Source organism: Drosophila kikkawai, chromosome 2L, assembly GCF_030179895.1.
Source record: "Drosophila kikkawai strain 14028-0561.14 chromosome 2L, DkikHiC1v2, whole genome shotgun sequence".
Classification (NCBI taxonomy): Eukaryota; Metazoa; Arthropoda; class Insecta; order Diptera; family Drosophilidae; genus Drosophila; species Drosophila kikkawai.
This window is the reverse complement of record NC_091728.1, coordinates 13,413,094-13,432,905: the sequence shown is the minus strand read 5'-3', so window position 1 is coordinate 13,432,905 and position 19,812 is coordinate 13,413,094. Positions and strand designations below refer to the sequence as shown.

The 19,812-nt window shown below is 38.6% G+C and overlaps 4 protein-coding genes across 7 annotated transcripts; 2 read left to right on the top strand and 2 right to left on the bottom strand.

Moving 5' to 3' along the window:
- The first annotated feature begins 7,252 nt into the window (after positions 1 to 7,252).
- Positions 7,253 to 9,441, top strand: cpb (F-actin-capping protein subunit beta). Of its 2 annotated transcripts, XM_070288997.1 has the most exons (3): positions 7,253 to 7,486; positions 7,811 to 8,675; positions 8,945 to 9,441. In XM_070288997.1, exons 1-2 carry the CDS (start codon positions 7,484 to 7,486, stop codon positions 8,636 to 8,638), a joined length of 831 nt encoding a protein of 276 aa, XP_070145098.1. In that variant the 5' UTR covers positions 7,253 to 7,483; the 3' UTR covers positions 8,639 to 8,675; positions 8,945 to 9,441. The 2 variants fall into 2 exon arrangements, with proteins under 2 accessions (XP_070145098.1, XP_017032124.1); XM_017176635.2 differs by having other exon boundaries at positions 7,254 to 7,486; positions 7,811 to 9,441.
- Positions 9,442 to 10,841: 1,400 nt separating this feature from the next.
- Positions 10,842 to 13,991, bottom strand: LOC108081427 (transmembrane protein 87A). The gene is made up of 10 exons (XM_017176610.3): positions 13,801 to 13,991; positions 13,614 to 13,674; positions 13,437 to 13,522; positions 13,197 to 13,379; positions 12,575 to 12,736; positions 12,227 to 12,510; positions 11,950 to 12,165; positions 11,768 to 11,888; positions 11,545 to 11,698; positions 10,842 to 11,484 (listed from the first exon to the last, which is right to left on the bottom strand). The coding sequence occupies exons 1-10, from the start codon at positions 13,906 to 13,908 to the stop codon at positions 11,258 to 11,260; spliced, it is 1,602 nt and encodes a 533-aa protein (XP_017032099.1). The 5' UTR covers positions 13,909 to 13,991; the 3' UTR covers positions 10,842 to 11,257.
- Positions 13,992 to 13,993: 2 nt separating this feature from the next.
- mRpL48 (mitochondrial ribosomal protein L48) lies at positions 13,994 to 14,868 on the top strand. Its single transcript, XM_017176611.3, has 3 exons — positions 13,994 to 14,114; positions 14,178 to 14,276; positions 14,343 to 14,868. The coding sequence occupies exons 1-3, from the start codon at positions 14,103 to 14,105 to the stop codon at positions 14,775 to 14,777; spliced, it is 546 nt and encodes a 181-aa protein (XP_017032100.1). The 5' UTR covers positions 13,994 to 14,102; the 3' UTR covers positions 14,778 to 14,868.
- Positions 14,869 to 14,959: 91 nt separating this feature from the next.
- On the bottom strand, positions 14,960 to 19,666 carry frtz (WD repeat-containing and planar cell polarity effector protein fritz). Of its 3 annotated transcripts, none has more exons than XM_017176609.3 (7): positions 18,924 to 19,666; positions 17,482 to 17,782; positions 16,421 to 17,371; positions 15,900 to 16,360; positions 15,387 to 15,841; positions 15,159 to 15,318; positions 14,960 to 15,096 (listed from the first exon to the last, which is right to left on the bottom strand). In XM_017176609.3, the coding sequence occupies exons 1-7, from the start codon at positions 19,336 to 19,338 to the stop codon at positions 14,978 to 14,980; spliced, it is 2,862 nt and encodes a 953-aa protein (XP_017032098.1). In that variant the 5' UTR covers positions 19,339 to 19,666; the 3' UTR covers positions 14,960 to 14,977. The 3 variants fall into 3 exon arrangements, with proteins under 3 accessions (XP_017032098.1, XP_070141278.1, XP_070141277.1); XM_070285177.1 differs by having other exon boundaries at positions 17,482 to 17,714; positions 18,924 to 19,056; XM_070285176.1 differs by having other exon boundaries at positions 17,482 to 17,735; positions 18,924 to 19,047.
- Between the last annotated feature and the right edge of the window lie 146 nt (positions 19,667 to 19,812).

The window sequence follows — 19,812 nt, the reverse complement described above, 5'->3', positions numbered from 1 at the left end:
ATCCCTGAAAAAACAAAAAACAAATACGCTGTAAAATACTAAAAACAAGAAAAACTGAAGAGAAGAATTTGTTGTAAGCAAACGAGTAAAAAAAGCTGCAATTGAAAAAAAAAAGCAAGGCCCCTGTTAGCCTTGTATTGTAAATACATTTATTATAAATACATATATCTATATATATGTATGTAAATGCATATATGTATGGCCTCAGTTGTATAATGATATATAAAAGGAAAAGCTTAGATCTAATATAAAATATAAAAACTGTATACATAAAGTACTAAGCGCATATGTAGGAACACTTTAGGCTCGCCAAAAAACAGAGAGAGAGAAGGGTTTTTATTTTGATTAGAAGCTAAACTGAATTTCAATTTGTGAAACTGTCTTAATTTATAGAAATATATAGAAGGGAATCCATATAGAAACCAATAGTGAAATAGCCAAAATGTTGAATATTTTAAACACAAGCCACAACACAAGAGAGGTGTTTTTTTCTTTTAACCCCCCAAAACAAATGCCACCCCCGAAACCGACCCCAAAACCCCCAGTTTGTTCTGTGATATATCCTTTTTCAAGTTTGCAAAGTTGAAAGAAAGCATTATATTTTCGATTAGTTCTTCTTTTCGTTCTATATGAATCCTACCTACCTAATTTTCCTAATCAAGAAACAACAACTCGAATTTTATTTTGCATTCGTGTTGAGCCAGGGGAACCAGGGAAAGTGCAGCAAAGCAATAGTAATTCTTACAATTTTACAATTACAATTATAAACAAGAAAGGAAGCTAACTTCGGCACGCCGAAGTTTGTATACCCTTGCAGATTGGTTTTGATGTTTATTTTATAGATTTAAATGCTGAAAACACTCACAAAACAGAGTTTCATTACATTTTACCTATACTTATTATGTTTACAGTTTGACAGTTACAGTTTTACATTCTCAGCTTTATATATTTTATACATTTACCGATCGCTTCTATGGCAGCTATAAGATATAGTTGTCCGATTTTTATGAAATTTATACCAAAATTCTAGAATAATAAAAAAAACGTATATCTCAGAGTAAATAAAAATGCGTTGAAAAACAACGAAGCTATAATTTTATTTCTATTAATTTCTCGATCGTTCCTATGGCAGCTATATCATATAGTCGTCCGATTTTCATAAAATTTTTACCAAAATTCTGGAATAATATAAAATGGCTATATCTCAAAAATGATGCAAAAATATTGAAAAACAGCCAAGTTATACTTTTTTTTCTAAAAATTTATCAAACATTTGTATGGCAGCTATATGATATAGTCGTCCGATCCGGCCCGTTCCGACATATATAGCAGTGAGAGCATATAGAAGACTATATGCAAAGTTTCATTCAGATAGCTTTAAAACTGAGGGACTAGTTTGCGTAGAAACAGACAGACAGACAGACGGACAGACGGACAGACAGACAGACGGACAGACGGACAGACAGACAGACGGACAGACGGACATGGCTAGATCGACTCGGCTGTTGATGCTGATCAAGAATATATATACTTTATAGGGTCGGAAACGTCTCCTTCACTGCGTTGCAAACTTCTGACTGAAATTATAATACCCTGCAAGGGTATAAAAAGAAGAAGCCGGGCAATATTTTAAACACAACAACTACCTCTTCATCACAACCACAAAGTTTAATCCCCTCCGTTTTGTGCCTGGGGAATCCCCCGTCAACGTTCGCTGGAGTCTGAATTACATTTTATTTTTAAGTACGTTTGACGGGGGGGGCCCAAGGTCACGGGGGAGGAGACGCACACACACATCAGTCAGAAAGTCAATCCGTCAGTCAGTGGAATCAATCAATATTTACTAATCAGGGGTTATTATTAAACGTTTAACCGTATTTTAGTTACTAGAATTAACTAATTTAGTTAGCTTAGTTTCGGTCTTTGTTTTATGTCTTACCAATTAGAGTCTAATCAAACTCGGGAACTCATATACCTCAGGAAAGAACCTACCTCTTTGTGTTTTTTTTGTAATTCTTGTTTATTATTACAACTACAATTAGGATTATTATTATTATTATTATTATTATTATAATTTTGGTTTTGCTAAGAAACAAAGCAAGGAATGAGGAGAAACGCAAAAATATTTTGTTGTAAATTGAAGATGCTATCAAGGAAAGCTTTAGTTTTTAGTTTCGTTTAGTTTACATAGTGAGGACTACTAATTTTAATCGCAAAAGACACACAAGCACACACAATAGCAATAAAGAAACCAGATCGAACTGCAATAGTAAACTGAACTACCTCAATTAGCCATAGACTGCGCAGTAACGAAATGAGAATAATAAGATATATATTCTTACAGACCCCCGCACTCCACCTACCCCCCACCACCCACCCCCCATTTCATTTTCCTATTCTTTTTGTAAAATGGTGACGAAAAACATAATACACTGAGAATCATTTTGGCATTTAACTACAAAACAAAACAATATTTTCATGTAAATATGCGCTAAAAAGCCACACAAAATTCAGATTTAAAAAGCAAAAGCATTAAATGTAAAACTACTTTTGGCTAAAACTCTAAGATACCCTCAAATTTTACTAAGTGTAGGAGATATATACTATGTCCAGGATTAAGATCATTTGTTTACATCAATTTTCGGCAAAGCAACTAAATGAGGCAAACCAAACAAATACGAGAGAAATATGAAACGTAACTCTTTATAATCTAAATATAAACAAAAATACAAAGAAATTATTTAAGGCTACAAAATTAAAATGAAAAAAATCCACAAAAAAAAGAAAGAAACGAACCCAGTAAATGGTATACTTTTGCTTGAGATAAAAATAAAATAAAATACAAAAAATGTAATCAAGTTTTGAGCAAAGAAAAAAAATTTTAATTAAATTCAAAGGAAACCCCAAAACGGTTATAAAAACACAAAAACCAAAATGGTAAACATTTTGCTAAAACAAAGAGGAAAAAAATTTCTGAAAGAAACTTGCGTAAATAAGCATAACATTTTAGGCTTAATCTTTTGGCTAAAGATAAAAAACAAAATAAAAACATTAAAATTATGACAATTATTAGGCACATGCAACAACAACAACAAAAAGAAAATCTATGTATATGCATCAAATATTATACATAAATATTTATTTAAAAGCGAAAAAAAGCAAAAAATACTTTTATCTATAACCAGGTTTTAGGCCCAACTTTTCGACAAGCGGCGTAAAATAATTTCTTTGTAAAATATGTTTGCAAAAAAACAAAAACAAAATTTAAAATAAAATCCCAGAGAGCGTAATTAACTTAATCTAAACTTTAAACGTAAAAATTAAAACACAACCAATGTCGCCATTTTGCATTTAGAGCGTACAGAGTAAAGCACACAAACGTGTCACTTCACGTCACGAAAACAACAAAAATTATTGTACATAAAATAAAGAAGAAGAATTGTGTATTGTATATTCGTAATTTTTCAATAATTCTTAGTTACCTTTTACCCTTGAGTTGTATAAATTAATTTGTAAGCAAAAACAAAACAAAATTAAGCAAAATTAAAACTGTAACAAGAAACACACAAATAATGGTAATAATAGTGCGTGCACAGGTACAAAAAACAACAATTTAAGTTCAATTTAAAGTAAAATTTAGTGCACCGAACATTTTGTAAGAGCTCGATGTAATTTTTGTTATATATTTTTGTTAGTAATTGTTTTTCTATATATTAATAACCTAGTGCGAAATGTAAAAAAAAAAACGAAATGAATATAACACGAAAATCCCCCTTCAACAAGCCAATTGTACTTATCTTTCGCCTTTTAATTTTTAATTTAATTTCACAAAAACAGCAATAACCCAAAATTGTTCCCCCATCTTTATGCTTAGTTTACCTCAGTTATTTTAAATAACTATAAAATAATAAAAGGAGAACACACACACTGCACACCCAGTTTATGTTTAAGATTTAAAAAAGAAAAACAAAACAAAAAATGTAATATATATTTTTGTATAATTTGTAACCATTTCGTCATGTGTTCTGTTCAATCGCAACAATTTGGCTTGTTTACACCTCTTTTTCTAATTTGTAACAATTATATGATTAAATCTAAATTTAATAATATATACACACGTAAATGCTAAACAACAAAATGCAACTAAATAAATGTTAAACCCCAGAAAAAAAAAACACAAAACATCTCACAATTGGCTATTTTTATTGGTTAAACAAATTCCAAACAGAAACTGACCCCAAATTGGACTCGAAATTGACCCAACCCCTCCACTACTTTCCCCAAAAAAAAAAACAACAAAAATTTAAGATAAATGTAACGAAAATATGTATACTAAAGTTTACGAATATCGAACGAAAGATGAAAAAAATAATGTGTTAGGCATGTAAGCGACTTTACAGTTCAGTTCAATGCAAAATTTTGAAGAGAGAAAAACGCTTCTTGAGAATTATTTGTATGTGTGCATAAGATATCCGACTATATATATACCCCGTATATAGTAGTGCACCTCCCCCCGCGTCTCTACCCTCGAATGTGTAAATCAAGTTGTTGTAAATTTGTCTATGATGATAAATCGAAGGAAGTACAAATTATATTTAATGTATATGTGCGTTTTAATTGCTCTTGTTTTCCATAGTTTTCCCTAAATTTTATTTGTTTTAATTTTTAAATTTAGTTTTTATTGTGTCTAGGGTCACACTTTAAAAAGTATACAAAACGAAAAACAAAAAAACTTTTGGAACAATGACGAGTACAAAATTTCAGGTAAAAACAAACAAAATTTAGCAGATAAATTAAAATTAATTAAATATATATAGAGAAGAAGTATCGACGAATAACAGATCGTACAAATTTTTCGGCATAAAGTATAAAAAGAGTTAAAATTTTAAGAAAAGAAAAAGACATTTGTTGTGTGACTTTAAGTGTTGATTGAAATTCAGTTTAAAGGATCTTCATCCACTCTAATTTTTATTATTTTCCACACTTTTTTTAATGTTTTCTTTTTGAAAAATTTGAAATCTACAAAACTTGAGTTACACAAACCAAAATTCGATTAAACCTTGTTCTGGACTGAAAAGTTTTCAAATTATCCAAGCGAAATTTTGATCAGTTTTATCCCAAGAAAAAAAAGGAGAGAAAGGTTTAGGCAGGGTGTACTTAAACTACGTGAATATGTATATGTAAATGTAAAAGTTTAAAGAAAACGAAAATAGTTTTTAAAGGAAAAAGAAACCCAAATCCGTTTGGAGCAAACTCAGGGCATTATCAAAGACTCACGACGATGTATACATGCATTTAATACAACAAAAAAAAAAAAAGAAAACAAAACTTTTTCGATATGTATTACTATAAAAAAAAGAAGTAATAAAAGCAACCAAAAGCGAATGTAATAATCATGCGGAAACGATTATGAACAACTCAGGTATTAAATGATAAATGAAATATTTTTAAAAACGGCAGTCAAGTCAACATTTTCCCAAGTTGTGCAATATTCTTAAAGTTTTCTAAATACGTAATAGTATTAATAATCTAATAAAGGGATCTAAAGGAAAAGAGATAGCTGAGAATGAGATGTTCATAAGGCAAAAGGATCTGAATGATTAGGGTTGGAATGGGACGAGACGAGATAAGGTTAGGTGTGAGTTTTTGAAGCACATGAAGACTAAGCATGTACTAACTAACTACTCCTTTAGTATTTGTATTTTCTGTTTACCAACAACAACCACAACAAAAAACACACACAACAATCAACCACTCTGCCACAAAGACAACAAATCACATATACAGATACACTCGAGACACGCACACAGACACACGGAAAAATAGTGAAATAAATAGCTAAATGAAAATGAGTTTATATAAAGAAGGAAAACATAAAACTGTGATTACATTTGATTGTCGAAGCGTTGATAAGCGAATGTTGCATAATTATCGGAGCGAAAACGAGCATACGAAATATACATAATTGAAAAAAATGGAGTTATTATTATTATTATAATTATCTGAAGCCACTTTTGATTTCGAGTAAGAAGGGAATGCGACAGAGAGCTGAGCGCATAAGTAAATAAATATTTAATTAGCCGAAATATTAAACTTCAAAAGAACTACTAAGAAAATACATAAATGATATCTAAGTTATTCGAGATTAGTGTGGAAATCTGCCCTTATTTTTGAACACTACCTGTAAACAGTTGCTGCGACATAAAACCCTCGATTTGGTTCATAAACATTTCTTTGAACGATTTCTGTATGTGTGTAGTGCACCTTAGTTAAAAATTAAAGTCTGAGATTTTACACTTATGTATATGGTCGAAGTATACACCTATAAAACGTATAAGTTTATTGAACTACTTATTAAATATTAACACACAAAAACAACAAACAAAACCACACCACAGTCACACACAACAAGCATATGAATTTGGCTATAGATGTATGTAAAAATCAAGAAGGAAACCAAATTTTCGGAGCAGGCCTACATATATGATTTCCAAATAAGTGTGTATGTATATCTGAAGATTACGCAAGTGGAAGCATTTAAGTAACAGCTTAAATATATTTTAAAACTCGGATAAAGAAAATCTACGATTATGCCATACATTTTTATGTAAAATATAAAACAAAACAAAATACGAGTGTAAGCTTAAACCAAAAAAAAAAAAAAAAACAGTCACAGAAACAACCAATCGCATTGTAACAGAAACTCACAAGACATGGAAAGGAAATGGGAAACCAGAATGGAATTAAGCATAAAAAGTATATGAACGAACCTAAATTCAATAAACTTGTTGCTAAAATATAATAAAACAAAGTATTTCCGTGATTTTATTTGGGTTTGGAAGTAAACTTGGAAAATAAGAACTTAAAAAAAAAGAGAAAAGAATTGTTTTTATTTTTGGTTTTTAAAATCCACATTTTATTTTCCCAGTGTAAACCTAGTTGGTGTAAGCAGTTCTAGCAAGCTAACATATTGCACTGCTTGCAATCCAACTGTAAATTAACAGAGGACTGAGGCAGAACATCTTCTGTTAGCAAGCTCTGTTACTTTCACTCTGGAAATTTCATAGGCAAAGTTATGTTAGCTAGCTCTGTTACTTTCACTCTGGAATTTCCATAGGCAAAATTCTGTTACTCTGTTAATAAAATTCTGTTACCCTTTTCTGTTACAGCCACCAGGGGAATACCCCAATTATGTTATGCCTGAATTTGGTATTAAACCATACTTGTATACTTTCTAGTATATCCCATCGAGCAGCTGGTATTTCCCAACAGAACACGGTCTCACTGTATTTAGGTTGAAAAAAATAAAATAAATATAAAATTAAAAGTCAATTTAGTGCAATTCCTGGCAATAAACAAACGGAATAAAACGAAAATTAAGGATAGAGTTAAGACTGCGCCTGGCCCCCCATCACAGTTTGCCTGGAACTGGACACTTAAAACCGATTAAACCAAGTGAAACAAAGGCCCGAAAGAGATCAAAATGGTGAGTAATAGTTCGGAAAAAGGCCAACAAACGGTGAATAGATCTAAAAGGAGCCGCCGCCCCATGATTAAGTGAAAAGTAGAGAGATTTAGTATACAAGTTAAGAAGTTCTGTTGGCAGAAGGGGAAAGAGAAAGAAGGGCCTAAAACAATGCCCATATAAGGCAATACCGGTCTTACACCCTCCTCCTCCCCGTGCTCTCTCCTCACTCCTCTTCTCTCCCACAAACTGGGGGATTTTAGGGTATTTCTTTTTTGGGGCTCCTCTTATCGCCGCTCAAGTGACTCAACTTGCTTTTTCCCTTCCTCATTCCCATCTCCACAGTCGGAAATGCAAATGGACTGCGCCTTGGACCTGATGCGTCGCCTGCCGCCTCAGCAGATCGAGAAGAACCTCATCGATCTGATTGACTTGGCGCCGGATCTGTGCGAGGACCTGCTCTCGTCCGTGGATCAGCCGCTGAAGATTGCCAAAGACAAGGAGCATGGCAAGGACTACCTGCTGTGCGACTACAACCGCGACGGTGACTCCTATCGATCACCCTGGTCGAACACCTACTACCCGCCGCTGGAGGATGGCCAGATGCCGTCGGAGCGGCTGCGCAAGCTGGAGATCGAGGCGAACTATGCCTTTGACCAGTACAGGGATATGTACTTTGAGGGCGGCGTCTCGTCGGTGTATCTGTGGGACTTGGATCATGGATTTGCTGCTGTGATACTGATCAAGAAGGCTGGCGATGGCAGCAAGATGATTCGCGGCTGCTGGGACTCCATACATGTGGTGGAGGTGCAGGAGAAGACCACCGGCCGAACGGCCCACTATAAACTCACCTCCACGGCCATGTTGTGGCTGCAGACAAATAAACAGGGCTCCGGGACGATGAATCTGGGCGGTTCGCTGACCCGCCAAACGGAGCAGGATGCCAATGTCAGTGAGTCGTCGCCGCATATTGCCAATATTGGCAAGATGGTGGAGGAGATGGAGAACAAGATTCGCAACACGTTAAATGAGATCTACTTTGGCAAGACCAAGGATATTGTGAACGGGTTAAGGAGCACACAGTCGCTGGCCGACCAAAGGCAGCAGGCGGCCATGAAGCAGGACCTTGCCGCGGCCATCCTACGCCGCAATGTCAAGCCCGAATCGAACTGAACGAAAGTCGAGCACTGAGCGGCCAAGGCTGAAGGCGGTAGGTAGCTCTGCAGCGTCCTCGTAATTCAATTTTTCAAGCATAAACCATAAACCATAATAATAATAATCACCAACCTGAGCGGGGTCTCCTGAAATGGGTGTAAATAATATGTGAATTAAATGATGTGCTGTGTGTTATCCTAGTTGCTATGATACTAGGATAATCCTCACACAATTCCCTGCTATTCACACCCTTCTTGGAAACAGGACTCCTTCTAGGTCGGTGGAAATTAAGCAGACTAAAAAATATTTAATACGCATTTCTAGGCAATAAATTTGTTAAATGAGAAAGAAATTGTTAAACGGAGAAGAAACATATTAATGTCCAGCCCCCCCACATAAATATTGTTGCAATTTAGAGGCGCCGGCGCGCTTCATCTACAGTTCACACAGTTCACAGCCGCAAGACAGTATCCATAAGTATTTGTATCTTATTTGTAAAATGCCCAACATATTTCCACCCAATTCGTGGCAAATGTGTTTGTGTTTCATTCACCTGCAGCCCCGTTCTTAATTCTTCCGCGAATAAATAATATGTGTTTAATAATTGTGTCTTTTTTATGTACTATATGCATGTGTGTGTTCTCTATGAAGAGATCTAGGCTCGAGCGAAGCAAGATTTACTAACTGAAATCGCTTTGTAATTGTATTATCTGAGGAAATGCACATTACCTTCTAAATAATTAGTTTTTTTTAAACAAACATTTTGGATGGCAAAGAGAAATTTTATACAACAGAAAAACTAATAAATATTGAATTATTAATTGTTGTTCTTCTTTTTTTTAGGTGGGGTGGTAAAGTTGCTACACTGAAATAAATATAGATAATTTCTTACTCTTTAAAAAACATTTTCTAAAAAAAAACATTTTAAACTTTGTCTTTTTCCTAAAAATAATGAATATACTTTCATGTTTATATATACAAATGATTACAAACCCCGCAAATATTTCATAAAAATAGTGCCTTCCCTTGTTTAATACCTTATCAATTTTTCTGGAAATTACTTTTGTTATCTTATTTGATAAATAACTTAAGTTTACAAGAGATAACACACTTTAACTCAGATAAGAAGTTATAAAAAAACAAGAAAGGAAGCTAACTTCGGCACACCGAAGTTTGTATACCCTTGCAGATTGTTTTTGATATTTATATTATAAATTTAAATGCTTAAAACACACACAAAACAGAGTTTCATTACATTTTACCTAGACTTATTATGTTTACAGTTTGACAGTTACAGTTTTACATTCCCAGCTTTACATTTTCTCTACATCTACCGATCGCTTCTATGGCAGCTATATGATATAGTTGTCCGATTTTTATGAAATTTATACCATAATTCTAGAATAATAAAAAAAGCTTATATCTCAGAGAAGATAAACATATGTACGTTGGAAAACAACGAAGCTATAATTTTTTTCCTATTTATTTCTCGATCGTTCCTATGGCAGCTATATCATATAGTCGTCCGATTTTCATAAAATTTTTACCAAAATTCTATAATAATATAGAATGGCCATATCTAAAAAATTGTGCAAAAATGTTGAAAAACAGCAAAGTTATAATTTTTTTTCTACAAATATATCGAACATTTGTATGGCAGCTATATGATATAGTCGTCCGATCCGACATATATAGCAGTGAGAGTATATAGAAGACTATATGCAATGTTTCATTCAGATAGCTTTAAAACTGAGGGACTAGTTTGCGTAGAAACAGACAGACAGACAGACGGACAGACGGACAGACAGACAGACGGACAGACGGACAGACAGACAGACGGACAGACGGACATGGCTAGATCGACTCGGCTGTTGATGCTGATCAAGAATATATATACTTTATAGGGTCGGAAACGTCTCCTTCACTGCGTTGCAAACTTCTGACTGAAATTATAATACCCTGCAAGGGTATAAAAAAACGTTGTTTGATTTACGGCTACCTTTAAGTTTCGTTTGCATTTATTTTATGAAAAGTTCTTAAACAGCTTGATTAAAAATATATATGTATATATATATATATTTAAATACATTGAGGTGTGTGTGTGTGTGTGTGTGTGTGTGTGTGTGTGTGTGTGTGTGTGTGTGTGTGTGCTTAGGCTTAGACATATTTGCAAATGTTTTCATTTATCAGCAAGTAAATAGTTAAAGTTAAAGATTTTGACTGAATTTTATGATAATTTTTACAGAATCCTCATTCTTGTACGTTTTATTATAGATCGTTTTGTTATATACAAAGAGGGGGACAACAATCTGTGTGTTTTCAGAATAGAAATCAAAGTAAATTAAGTTTACGGTTCGTCGCATTTTTAGAGATTATCTACAACTTAGGCTAGGTATTATAAATAAGTTAAATTTATTTCGTGGGAGGACGTGTGCTGTAGAAGGAACTACTGTTAAATACAATATTTTACACGGGTTTTCGAGTTGGTACTAACGCAGCTGGGAAATAAAGTCAAGTACTAATTGTTTTCCTCGTTCTCGATTATGAAAAAATATGTAAGAATACATAGCACACACGGATGTGTTAATGTTTTTCAAGTCTCTTTTAGGTCCAGCGAAAGTCACAGCCCAACACAGCTTATTGCATTTTGGAGACCTCGAACTTGGTGTTGATAATCTCCTCGTCCGAGTCGAGAATGGGCAGAGCCGAGTCTGCCATTGAGGAGGGTATGTTCTCCTCCACCCAACGCAGGTCATCCTCCTCGGTGGTGGTGGCATTTCGCGAGTTCACTGACGTTTTTGGCGTGCCATTCTGGCCACGCATCTTAACCCCATAGGCATCGGCCACAAATTGATCTTCTTCGTCTGTGAAACACAAAAGAAATTCAAGTTAATTAAGTTCCCTTTTTGAGGTAGTGAACCTACCCTCGTCGTCCTCGTCTTCGGGGTTATCCAGCAGAGGTGTGAAGGCATAGCGCTGGTTGTTATTCGTGGGTCGCCATAGTATCATAATCACCAGCAGCAACACAGAGAATAGAATGTGCCAGAAGCCAGTATCGATCCAAATGTCACGCCATCCCTAATCAACCAATAAAAAGAGTGATTTAAATACAGTAAATCCCTGGCTAAAGGCCGGCTATTAACTCACAGGCGTACAGTTCTCGATTCTACGCAAACGCAAGGCAAACAGCATAAAGATGACGGAAGCGATAACCGCAAAAATCAGCGTGTTGGTAAAGTGTCTATACAGGGAAAGCTTGACCATATTCCTAAAATATATATATATGTGAAAATCTAGCATAATAATACGATTTTTCTATTAACAATCACCTTCTAAGCCTCAAAGTGCGCGTGGTCTGGACAAGCGAGGTGAAGATCCACCAACAGATGCCTGTGTCGAGCACAGCCAAGGGAATACTGGCCACCAAAAGCTCACTGCGATCACTTTTTATATTGGTTATGCGTAAATAGCTTTCCACGCAGGCCAGTAAAAAGTAGAGAGTGCCCACGCCCACAACACGATGCAGCATGGGTCCCAAACGTGGTCTAAAAAAACAGAATTAAATATAAAATATAATAATTTATATCAAAAATCACAACAACTCACTTGACAATGCCAAAGCCCAGACTCATTATGATGACCAGCATCCTGGCTAGCGTGCGTTTGGCACAGGACACAAACTCAGCCACCAGTTCAGCATGTTGAACAGCCACGCCATAGTTTGTCAGCGTTTGATACTCCGCATAGAAAAAGGCCTTCTCTAGCATGCCCAGCAAGATGACGCCACCAATCCAAAACTGAATTCTCAATAAATCCCGCCATTGGGCAAAGGAAACAAAGAGCCAAATAATGCCGAATATCACATAAACAATGCACATGATTAAATAGAACTGTAAAACAATAAATAAATAAACACATTTTGGTATAAACAAAGGTAAAAGTAGGAATACATACAGGCAGGAAAGGCCAATCTATGGCGGAGATATAACCGTGCGGTCCCAGGAATTCAATGTGTACAATGGCACTAAACTCGGAAGCACGGGGCTCTGGGGAAATCACAATCTCAATCTCATAGATGCCATCCTCATCAACGCTTGCAATGGGGTTTGTTGTGGGCTGCAAGTGATAAAAAGGGTTTATTGAACATAAACATGAAGTTTTCCCTGAAATGAGTGATAACAAGGCGTGTTAAGTACAATATTTATCAGTATTCCGGGCTTCCTAAAGTCTACAAAAACCTATAATAAGTAGTTAAGACTAGGTTATACCCCGGGGTATATGAATAACTAATAATATAGAACAGTATAACACTAAAAGCTGACCTTTTAAATGAATCATAGAACTTCCTAAAACCAGCTTAATTTCTACAGAAATCAAATGGGGAAAAGTTCTCAAAATTCCTAATGAAATCAGATTGATTCTCTATAAATTCAGTATAGTATTCCCGCAAGGTGCTACCCTCCCTAGGGGAAACCGATAAGCCCAACACTGGGACTGCGCCTGTGTTACTGATAAGAACTGTGTGTAGCCCACATATCTTTCTTTTTGCCTGTAATTTTCTTCGCTGAGTCATTACCGAAAGTGGATGTTTGTTCTCCTTCATGGGATGCTTCGGTTCCGGTTTCCCAGTAACGCCCTCAGGCAGCGGGGCCACCAAAACGATAAGACCATTGCAGGCATACGATTTTTTGACCACAGTCAAGACATTATTGATGGAGGCATTACTTTGTAGCGAGGGGTCTTGAGCAATGGCCTCCAGCTGGAAAAGAACAGAGTCAAGAATGGCCAAAAAGACAGGATTCAAGAGGCTACTCACCAGACGATCATCGTAGATGCAAGGATGCTTCGTCAGCTGGAAGGTTATGGTCAGGTTTGTTTCCACCTTGGAGGTGCATCCCGTTACTAGAATAACCAGGGGTTGGGGGGTTATTAGGGGTTGTGCGACTTTAGGCAATAAGCATTCGTCACACGTTGCCGCCTGCAAAGTACTCACTTTTCACATAGATCTTGGAATTACCCAGCAGAGGACGCTGTTGCCTGATGTTGGGTATCAACTAAAGAACAAAGGATAACATTAATTACGTAGCCGGAACATATGCCGCATACACAAATCTGTTTTGTTTCCCCATTTGAGATTCTCCGCGGGGGTAGAAATGGGGGGGAAAGAAGCAACTACTCACCGAGTTCACCGGAATGTCCACAATGCCCGGATCCGATTTCGCTTGCGTTCCTCCTAAAGCAGAGAGCAGCGCCAACGCGACTACAAAAAGCGTTGACCTTTTTTGCATTTCGAATTGACGTGTTGGGCTTAAATAAATAAAAAGTATTATTTCTGCCTGGTTTTGACGAATGTGACCGGAGCTGAGGGGAAAACAAAAACACGGGGGCAGTGTGACCAGTTCGGTTAAAGCTGTAATCTATCGATAGGGCTATCGATTGCTGTCCATCCCTAGGTGACATAACGTGATTTCGAACTGTGACTATGTTAAGAAAAGTAAATAAACCTTTAAATTGTATTAAAGTTTGTATTAAAAATATATTAATTTACTTTATCTAGCTAATACCCAGTGCAAGGTTGGCCCTGCAGGCGCCCAAGGTCACATCTGTGGCTGTGAGAAACACCAGCGGCAGTGTTTACGAGCCGGATTACCTGGAGGTGGGTCTTTGCCGGTGTCCTAGACCCAAAATGTATCTTAAATAATTACTTTACTCTCTCTTTCAGTCCCTCAAACCAAAATTCCCGCAATACGAAAGCCTCAATGTACAAATCAAGGGCTATGACTATCCCCAGCTGGAGAGCTACCAGCGCTTCCTCCATGGCCTGGCCGAGTACTTGGAACTGGATGTCTCCGATTGCTATGCCTTGCCTCCCCAGCAAACGCAGGTCCAGCGCCTGCGGCCGAACTCCACGGTGATCGAGTCCGAGTACAAGCTGACCACCTACGAGCGGAACCTGCAGCTAAACAATGTGGATGCCCCAGTCTATCCACAATTCCTGCGCATAGCCCAGTCAGCCCTGCCCGAGGGTGTTAGTTTGAGGGTCGAGGAGCACACCGATGACTGCGAGGAGCGACGCTATGTGCCAGACAAGGAGCTGCTGGACCTCAAATCCGAACTGGATCGCATGGGTGGACCTTCTACCACCAAAAAGAAGTAGGATTCGCTTTTTTTTTTTGGCAAACATTTAATGCTAAGGTGTATAAAGTGTGGAGAAAAGAACCTATAAGTAAAAAACTTTCCTATTTAAAGCTTTGCACTAAGTGGAAGGACGGCAATTAGTTACTAAAAATAAGTGGAAGACGCTTCTTATTCTAAAGAATAATTAAACTTGGGGGAATTGCACTAATAATTATCAGCTTAGACCACACCGAAATGCACCACCTTGATGGATGAGGAGGAGGAAGAGTTGTTGGGGTTTTTGCTGCTGCTTTGCTTTGGCTCCTCATCACGACGTCTCGCTGGAGGCTTGGTCATATCTGAAGAAAAGTTTAGGTTAAAACCAAGGAAAACTGAGAGAGATCTATAGAATGAGACTTACTTGTGGTTATGGGATTAAAATCCTTTAAATACTCATCATTGGGATGGCATAGTGGCAAGCTGTCGGCCAGCTCCTTCTTGGGATTTGTCAAATGCCGCGCTGCGGGTCTGGAGTAACCATTTCTCTTGGGCGGCATGGGCTTTTCTTTGCGTGGAATCTCCTAAGGGGAAGAGGCATAACAACTACTTTGTATAACAGTTTCCAAACACAATGGAGTTCCTAGCTTACCGGCACTACAGCCACCTGTATGGTGTCCGAGAACTTGACTTTGTTTTTCTCTGCCGTCTGTGACTTGGCACTGGTTGTACCGCCTCCTGCCTCGCCATTGCTGGGCGCAGGATTAGCTGGATTGGAGAGTATGGAAGCCGTGGGCTTCTTGAGCAGCAGTCGCTTTTGGTAATCCTCGCTGCTCATGGTGGGCAGCATGGCGGGTATGTTGCCAGAAACCAGAGGATGCTGGTAGAACTTGGGCTGGTAGGCATTGGCTGGAGGCACTGAAGCCAATGAAACCACTGGAACTACAGAAACCAAGGGCGGAGGCGGCGAAGTTCCCAAGCTGTTGAATGGACCAAGAGGCGGGATTTGCTCGGGGATAATCGAAGAGGGCTGAGGCCGGCTTGGAGGACTGCTGGGCATGGGCAAGCCCACTGTCTGATCTGGTACATCCTGGGACCAGACATTGCCTAGAGAATCAAGGGGATATTAATATCTTATAATGCGAATTGATTCATATTTTCTTACCATTTGAGCTGGCACTCTTGGCTGGCGTTGCCTGCAATGTACTGTTCTTCAGGTTAAGGCCTCCTAAGGAAGTCATCGCTGTTTGAGCTAACGAAACCTTAGGTAACGGTGGCCTTAGCTCCGGCTTGGGTATATTAATCTTGATCATTTCGGCATTGAAAACCTTCGACTTGAATGAGGGCAGTGGTGGCACATAGTTTTTAAGGGCCTGCGGCTGACTACGCCCCAAATCCGAGCAGGTGGATACCGAACAGGCCGACTCCGAGCGCAGGTCACAGGTCAAGCTGAGATTGCCATTGGCACGATCTTCCTCCTGGATTATGGCAGCGGCCTGACTGAATGCCAGCTGAGCAAATTCACCCAAACTGGTTATGCACTTGGTTAGATTATACAGATCCATAAAGATATCATAGTCGGCCACATCCTGGGCGATTTCCAAGGCCTCAGGAAATAGGTTTTTACTGGAAATATATTTTTAAAATTAAGGAAATTCATATTTTAAGCCTCAAAGCTTAACTTACCGCATTAGAAAAAAGCAAAAGCGTCGCTTCAAATCATAAACCTGATCGCTAAACTCATCTTTAGTCTCCTCCGAAAGCGTGCGGGCAAAGGTCTTCAGGGCCCTGGCCATCAGCTCTATACGCGGCCGACGCTGATCCCCGCCAAAGAACACATAGTTGGCTATCTTGTGTAGGGTAATCAGGCACATGGCACCATAGGTCTCCCAGTTCAAGGCCGCCAGGACATTCACCGCTCTTTCCGGCTGCTGTAGCCTTAGGTACTTGTCCGCTATGACATCGGCTGTTAGGCCAGAATTATGGATATCGCCACGCATGCCAGCGCCACCAAACAGACGCATGCAGGCCAGCGGTCCCTGCTCATAGATCAGCAAGAGCAGGCAATCCGTTTGGGCGTAGGTGTGCTTGAACGTGCCCAAATCCGGTTTCCTACTAAAATCAACTCTCAAAAGTGTAGGCTGGGCCACAAAGTAATGCGAGAGATCCATCAAGCTCGAGGGAGTCACACTCTCGCTGACCAACTGATGGCCAATGGTGGCCAGGGCCAGGTCGAAACACTGCAGCACCGATCTCTCGTTGGCCACACACAACATGGCGGAGTCACAGTGCCAAGCACACTGATTGGGCACAATTTCAATCTGATTGGCGTACTTCGTGGACTGTTGGACCAGGTCATGCAGGCAGATGTTGCGATCTATGCTGCCCAGAAAGAGCTTCTCCTGGTCGGGACTAAAGGCGAAAGAGCAGATTTGGGCGCCCATGGGTATCGAGGTAATGGCAGTGCGCTGCATTTTTCCAGCAGCCAACTCATACGAGCAGATCTCCGCACTGATGTCTCCCTTGCGGGAGACCTTCTGCTCCAACGTAATAATTTGGCTTTCGCTGCTACGCAGAAAATCAACGCACAAAGGATCGTTCTCCGACCAGCAATAAGCCATGGATTCCAGCTGCAAGCTAAGGGTAGAGGGATAAGAATATATTATCCATATATTTAATATTAAAAGCTTATTATTATCTCAATTTTTTATATAAGCTCTAAATCTAAAAAAATATCCCCTACTTACCCCTTGATCTTGAACACATGTATATTGGCTCGATCCTGATCCCGGATAGTTGGCCTCCAGGGATAGACCTCGTTCTGCGACGACTGTGTCCACACCACAAACAGATCAAAGCTGCCATTGACGGTGAGATGGCGGGCTAGCTTGCGCTCTGTGGCTCCTGGTATGATCACATGGAAGATGCGCGGATCCATATTGGCAATCTTCTCCGGTCCCTGCGAACGTGCATTCGGTCGCTGCAGATGAACCACCGTCAGCTGGTTGGTATTGTAGGCCAAGACGATGTGGGAACGGGTGAAAAAGGCTGACAGCACAAGACAACAACAAAAAAACAGAAACAAAAACACAAGCGACAAAGCTGAATGAGTGCCTCGAACAAAATTATGGAAAGGTGAGGGGCGTGGCATGGAATAATCTGAGCTGAGAGGGGATAGCAAGGTTCGCATATTTACAGGCAACAAAACAAGCAAGCAGATTAATTAAAAATTACAATAATTGCATGCCCATGCCCCTGCACAGGTGTGTGCGTGCGGCTGTGTTGGTGTGGGAAAGTGCAAATCAAGTCGCACTTGTTGCCAATGCAAATTTCTCCATAACTGCACAACACACAAGCCACAAAAGCAGCGCGGTCTCTCAAGTGCAAGACCAAGATACCATGGATATTATATGGAAGAGAGTTATACCCTAAAGCAACGCATATAGCGCCGGGATTATGGACTTCAATTGCCATTAATCACGCGCACATTGAAGGGAAGGGTAGAAGGCTAGATTTTATCAAATCATGTTTTCACTGTAATGGAAGTCCAGGGCGTGTGAGATTTATTCCTACTACTTATTTTAACGAGGACAACCAGGGATCGTTTAGAGAAAAATATGAAATTGTGGTTTTATGCATGAGCTTATTATTATTATAGGGCGGGATTTTAGGTTCTTGTTAATTTATATTGAATAAATAAATAAATTAGAAATAAAAAACATTTAAGTAAATGAATTTACCAAGAATAATAGGGGAGAAGAAATCATCAGGGGTCCCAAAAATTTGTCTATTTGTCTAAAAATACTTCAATCTTTCTTGGATTTTAAGTAAAATAGAATTAATATTAAAAGATTGAATAAAATGCAATTCTAAAATTGAACGTTGCATACTTTTGGATGCTTTTTAAATTGATTTTAAATCGATAGAATTTTTTCTGGCTTCCCAAAAATTATTTTTCTTGGATTTAAAGTCAAACAAAATTAATAAACATGTAAATAATTAGATTATAATTATAAAAACCCTAAATTAAATCTTTAAATTGTGTTTTTCTGCTACTTTCAGACACCGAAATATACTTTTAATCAACGAAAACAAACACTAAACATGAATTGATGGTAAGGGCAATAGACTTGATCCAATCGAAAGAGTATCTTACAAATAAATCAATCAAAGCTCTCCCTCGACTTACCATCAGTGATGACCTCGGCGGCCAGCTTGCCCACCAGATACTTCTCAAAGACCATGCGCAGTATATCCCCCGTATAGATATCCACACAAATATGGGTTATTAATCCATTGGCAAAGAGTAGCAGCACCTGGGCCGCATCCTGCCACTCGGAGTGAATGATACGATGCTGTCTGAGGAGATCCTCCAGCTTCTTAAGGTTATCCTTCAGGCGACCAGCCGCCTTGCGACTGCTGTTCTTCAGCACGGCCAGCCCATTCCGCCGTTCTGTATAGTCCCGCTTGGCCAATGTGGTGAGATCCTGCTGCTCTTGCTCCTTCTCCCGCTGGCGCAGGTATCGAAAGGCGCCCAGGTCGTTGCTCTTGATGCGCACCTCATCGCGCAGCGTAGTCCAAAAGTGGGTCTCGCTGAGCAGCATCTCAATGCTGGGTCTCCGACTCGCACAGCTAGGTGATCAGCAGCAGCTCGATCGCATCGATTTGCATGGCCGCGGCGGAATGGGTGTCAACTATGTAGTTCTCCAATGTCTTGGTTTCTTTTGCGTGTGCGCTTCGCAGTTGCTCCAATTGCACAAATTTCTCTTTTATCGGGTTAACTAAGGTGATCTTTAGGTGCTCACTAAGTTGCTATTAAAGTGGGTGCTTGTATTGAGTTTAGTACTTGAATTTAAGTGGGGTTTTTTCAAGTTTTATTTTTTTGTGGCACTTTTCGAAACGTAAACACTGAAAATTGTTGGAATTTAGCGATGGCACTTGCTGCGATCGATCACCTGTTGATTTAACAGGTTATCGATAAGCGCAAGCAATCGAATGGTTGGTTAGTGGGACCAGAGAGGATGTTAAGACAGGGCGCTATTTTTGAAATCTTGTCGGGGAATTGTTTTTATATTGTT

What these genes read in the sequence shown, in the direction of transcription:
- LOC108081427 (XM_017176610.3), bottom strand. Translation starts at nt 13,908, where the DNA reads ATGCAAAAAAGGTCAACGCTTTTTGTAGTCGCGTTGGCGCTGCTCTCT. An exon ending in GCATCTACGATGATCGTCTG is followed by an intron (nt 13,380 to 13,436) that starts GTGAGTAGCCTC and finishes GTTCTTTTCCAG; the next exon opens with CTGGAGGCCATTGCTCAAGA. An exon ending in TAGATTGGCCTTTCCTGCCT is followed by an intron (nt 12,511 to 12,574) that starts GTATGTATTCCT and finishes ATTGTTTTACAG; the next exon opens with TTCTATTTAATCATGTGCAT.
- frtz (XM_017176609.3), bottom strand. Translation starts at nt 19,338, where the DNA reads ATGCTGCTCAGCGAGACCCACTTTTGGACTACGCTGCGCGATGAGGTG. An exon ending in CGCCGAGGTCATCACTGATG is followed by an intron (nt 17,783 to 18,923) that starts GTAAGTCGAGGG and finishes TTGTGCTGTCAG; the next exon opens with CCTTTTTCACCCGTTCCCAC. An exon ending in CAAGAGTGCCAGCTCAAATG is followed by an intron (nt 15,842 to 15,899) that starts GTAAGAAAATAT and finishes TTGATTCTCTAG; the next exon opens with GCAATGTCTGGTCCCAGGAT.
- mRpL48 (XM_017176611.3), top strand. An exon ending in ACGAGCCGGATTACCTGGAG is followed by an intron (nt 14,277 to 14,342) that starts GTGGGTCTTTGC and finishes TCTCTCTTTCAG; the next exon opens with TCCCTCAAACCAAAATTCCC.